Below are 4,511 nucleotides of genomic sequence, written 5' to 3'. Positions count from 1 at the left end.
TACTGTTCTATTAATACATTTTCAAATAAGGAAAACAAAAGTATTTTTGAATCAAGTACTATAAGAGCATACGTTTTAACTAAAATACAGCTGGACCTTCTATAAAGAACACGTAAAGACATATTTAATACAGATGAATGCCGCACTGGAATGAGATGCAGCTTAACTTTAGCTGAAGAGCAGAAATGAAAACCTGATTTCTTGAATCAGCGGACAAGTGACAATTTAACTAAACCTTACTTTACCGGATCTGTGACTTCAGGGCGTCAGGTTAAGGATACCGCAGTTCCGATGACTCAGATGGTAAAGAGTCTTCCGGATTTGATCCCTGGAAGATCCCCTGGAGAAGGGAATGGCTACCCACTCTAGAATTCTTGCCTGGAGAATCCATGCCAGGCAAAAGAAGCCTGGCAAGGCTACAGTTCATGGGGTCACAAAGAGTCAGACAGGACTGAGCGACTAACACACTTTTAAGATTTCTCCAAGTCTCACTCCATCCGAGTCTCTGCTCATATCACCTTAGCAGAGGCCTTCCCAGGGCTTCTCAAAGAAGCATCCCCACAGCACTCTGTTTCTGGAGGTACTTTTCCCCAGGCCTAGTGCGTGCTGATTCCTTATTCCGGCAGAACACAGGCTCCAGGGAGGAGCTCAGCCAACTGTGCTGTGACCCCAGCGCCTCCAACACTAAGGAGCATCCAGGAGGCATACAGACAGGTTTTCAGTTAAATAACAGACCAGTCCCCTCTACAGTCCAAAATGTCAGATTCAATGGAACAATCCTGCACATACATAAACATAAAATTCTAGGACAAGCCACCTAAGAGTATAACTCTCAACAAACAAACCTAAAGGGCATAGGACTTTATCAATAATATTAGTAAGAAGGTGGCACTAGGGGTAAAGAATACTTCTGCCCATGCAGGAGACACAGGAGACACAGGTTCAGTCCCTGGGTTGGGAAGATCCCCTGCAAAAGGAAATGGCAACCCATTCCAGTACTCTTGCCTGGGGAATCCCATGGACAGAGGAGACTGCCAGGCTATAGTCCATGGGGTTGCAAACAGTCAGACACTACTGAAGCAACCCACACAAATTATACTAATATGCAAATATTACTGACAAGTAGTTCACAGATAGGCTAGGTTCAAACCCTGGCTTGACTCTCTACTGAGTAACCATTCTCTTTGCCTCAGTTTCCCCATGTAAAATGGAGACAAAAATAATTCCTACTTCAGTGTCAAGCACTGTGTTAAAGAAGGATGCAGTGTTGACAAGTATAAAACCAGAGGAAAGAATTAGGACTAAACTTCGGTTCCTTTCTTCCCACAATTCCAAACTACAAACGGGGCAAAGATAACAAGGAAGGGGAGGAGCATTTACTTTTATTTAAAAAAATATGTACATTACAGCATTCATTTTTTAAAAGAGTAGGATGATTTTCACCATAGGAAAACAGAGTATCAGAAGTTTGAGGCTATACATGCTATTCAAACAAAATGCAAAATGTAAAAACGTGCTAGAGGAGAAAAAGTTGAAGGGGGGCTAGGGAACAGGAAAGCCAGGCTGAGCCCCATGGCACTGAGACCATCCAAGCTTGTCGTCTGGGCAACTGGGCTCCCCAAGGCTGCTCCCTGAGGCCTGGATTCCGGCCACTGTCCTCTCCAGACCGATAGCTCCCACCAGCCATTCTCCTCAGCCCTACAGTCACTGAAGTTTCTGTCTTTAGAGAATACGTACACAGCTCATCCAAAGGTGTGCAGATTCAGGCTCATGCAGGCATCAACTCAGTTATTTATATCTAGCAGTAGTGGGAAGGCTTCTGAAAAGCCACTGTAAAGCCTCTGAAAAGGGGCTGGCTTGATTTGGGGCTGGACAGTCCAGTGACATGATTAATAGTTGGTGAGGTCACGTCTTGATTTTGAATAACTGATTAGTTCTGGATCCTGACACTTGCTTAAACCTGATACTGATCATCTAGGAGCTTCGGATGCAGAGCATGAGCCCCTCAGGCTATGATCTGGCTCGCTCTAAATCCTGAATTTGTTGCTACATCTGTTCTTCTTGGAACAGAGAGGGATCAAGGTAGGTTTCACTTGCTTCTACCTGGTTGTCTAGGACAAGGATGGAGAAATGAGAAACATTTGGGCAAGTTTCTATGACAAAAGAGAGGGCTTCTGTCACACACAACACTAGTAACGCCAACCGGAACACCTGGGGACCCATAGAGCATAAGCAGTTGACCCTGGCAATTACTTCCCAGGTGACAACAGCAGCAGCCAAGCCACTTCGGCTGCTACTGGAACATTCATGTCAGCCCAGGGGAGGCTATCTGGAAGACTGAAAAAATAAGTACTACGTGGAGGCGATACAGAGAAACATTTAAATAATGCTTAAAGCCTCTGTTCATCCTCTGAAGCAGAGACCATTAGGCTCTGTATGTGAAGGCATGGAGGATGAACAGGATTCTTCCAAATGCCCTGGTTCTGAAAACTGACATTTATCATTTGGGGGAAAAGCATAATGCAAGTCAGAGTTGGCTCCAATGAGGACTCTTAGCCATTGGCATAAGCCTGATGCTACAAAATGAAATGTGTCACCTAGATCAACAAAATCAACTGATTTCATAATTAAACTGATTTGTCTCTTTCATTGCCTAGAATCAGGGTCTCCTTTAGCCAGTGAGCACCATATGAATATAGGAGGGAAAGGAAGGGAAGGTTTATGCACTACTTTCTATATGCCTATAAATATTACAAATGTGTTTTCCTAATTATAACCACTGAGTGTTTCAGACAAATTTTGTCAGGAGTCTGACTACCTGGGCTCCTCCCTGTCCAACTGTGGGCCCTCAGGAAAGTGATGATTTCACTGTGCCTCCGTTTTCTCCTCCTAGAAAAGGAGCTACCATCCAATGACATAGTAACCAGGGCTCTAACAGGCTAAGAGAATTGCCTCACCAACTTAAAGTTCTTAAAACAGCACCTGGCACACAGCAAGCACTGCAAAAGTGCATGACAGCTATTTCTCATTTTCCTCACAACATCCTTGTGAAGAAAAGGAAACCCTGTCATTAGGGAACAGTCTTCAATTTACAGAGGAGGCAATTATGCAAAGACAGGCAATTAACCTGATCAGAGTCACAGAAAGTGACAGAGGTAAAAGCTATTCTCTTTCCACTGTGCATTTATGCTGTTACTGGCCACGGCCTACTACAAAATACAGAAGTCACATAACCCTCAGTGAGTGAGACTCCCTCAAGGAAGTCAGATTGTGGTGAAAGGAAATCACACTGTGCTAATCTCGACATTTCATCTCAACCAAAAATACTTATCGTCTTCCTAGGTAAACAATGCTAGACTGCTGTCAGGCCATAAAACCAACCAGCCAGCTCCTATGAGTCAAGCAGACCCCGACGTTTCAAAAGCAAACCTCAAGGGAACTCACACAGGCCAAGAGGAAAGAGGAAGGAGAAGGGAGGGGATTGAAAGGTAAAAATACCCACTTAGTGAAAGTGTTAGTTGCTTCACTTGTGTCTGACTCTTTGCGACCCCATGGACAACTGTTGCCCACCAGGCTCATCTGTTCATGGGATTCTCCAGGCAAGAATACTGGAGTGGGTAGCCATTCCCTTCTCCAGGGTATCTTCCCAACCCAGGGATTGAACCCAGATCTCCTGCATTATAGGCACCAGGGAAAAAAATGGACATATGTACCCTGCCTCTACTGAGACCAGTAGCGCCCAACCTAAATGAATGAGCTGACCCAGTGCCAAGACACACACACTATGTCTGACATACATGGGAGCCCACAGGGCTATTTTTACTCTCTGGGGACACCTGACAGATCACAGGTCAGTCTTAAACATCTGTCAGTGAACAGATAAAATGAGGTTACTCTTCTGTTCCCTCCTTTTTCCCAGGGATCAAATTCTCGGAGGCTATGTATAACACAAAACCTCAATAGGGACGTCAGGAAATCTTATTTCCAGATCTAAGATGAGCCAGACATCCCTGCTCCGGGCACGGGTCTGGTCCTTTTTGCTCCTTCTCTCGCTCACACAGCACCCGCAGGGGGCCGGAGCAGAGACTGAGGCTGCCACGGGCCACCTGCCATCTACTCCTCCACCCTTTGGAAAGTTGCTAGGGCTGCAGAGAGCCCGCCCTGGCCTCGGGAGAATGCTGCCAGCTTTTTTCACTATTCACCGCCCTCCCCAAGGCGGCCTCAGGAGGAGGGCGCGCAGCTGCGTGGGTACGAGCGGCGGGAAGCGGCCCTGGTGCAACATTTCGAGAAGCCGGCTCCCGCAGGGATACACGCCGCGGCCGGCTGCAGCGAGGCCAGGGCGGACGGCACCGGCGCCGAGGCCCGCAGCCCCTACGGCCCAGCCGCGCCGGCACTCCGCCGCAACCCTGACGCCCGCCCGCCGCCCCCCACTCACCGCCGCACTCGGCAGAGTACTGGTCCCCCCAGTCCCCGGACTGCGGGCTGCAACCGCCGCCCGCCGGGGCCTCCTG

General features: G+C 47.6%; 1 protein-coding gene across 1 annotated transcript in view; it reads right to left on the bottom strand.

Annotated features, from left to right (window-relative positions):
• Positions 1 to 4,511, bottom strand: part of TTC13 (tetratricopeptide repeat domain 13) — an 81,353-nt gene that overhangs the window by 76,549 nt on the left and 293 nt on the right. Inside the window, exon 2 of the mRNA XM_010860529.1 lies at positions 4,436 to 4,508. Coding sequence (XP_010858831.1) covers positions 4,436 to 4,508 — 73 coding nt within the window. The remainder of the gene's footprint in view (positions 1 to 4,435; positions 4,509 to 4,511) is intronic.

This window comes from Bison bison, unplaced genomic scaffold (genome assembly GCF_000754665.1).
Source record: "Bison bison bison isolate TAMUID 2011002044 unplaced genomic scaffold, Bison_UMD1.0 scf7180017864467, whole genome shotgun sequence".
Classification (NCBI taxonomy): domain Eukaryota; kingdom Metazoa; phylum Chordata; class Mammalia; order Artiodactyla; family Bovidae; genus Bison; species Bison bison.
Note: the sequence above shows the minus strand (reverse complement) of the source record. Positions and strands in the feature narration are given on the sequence as shown.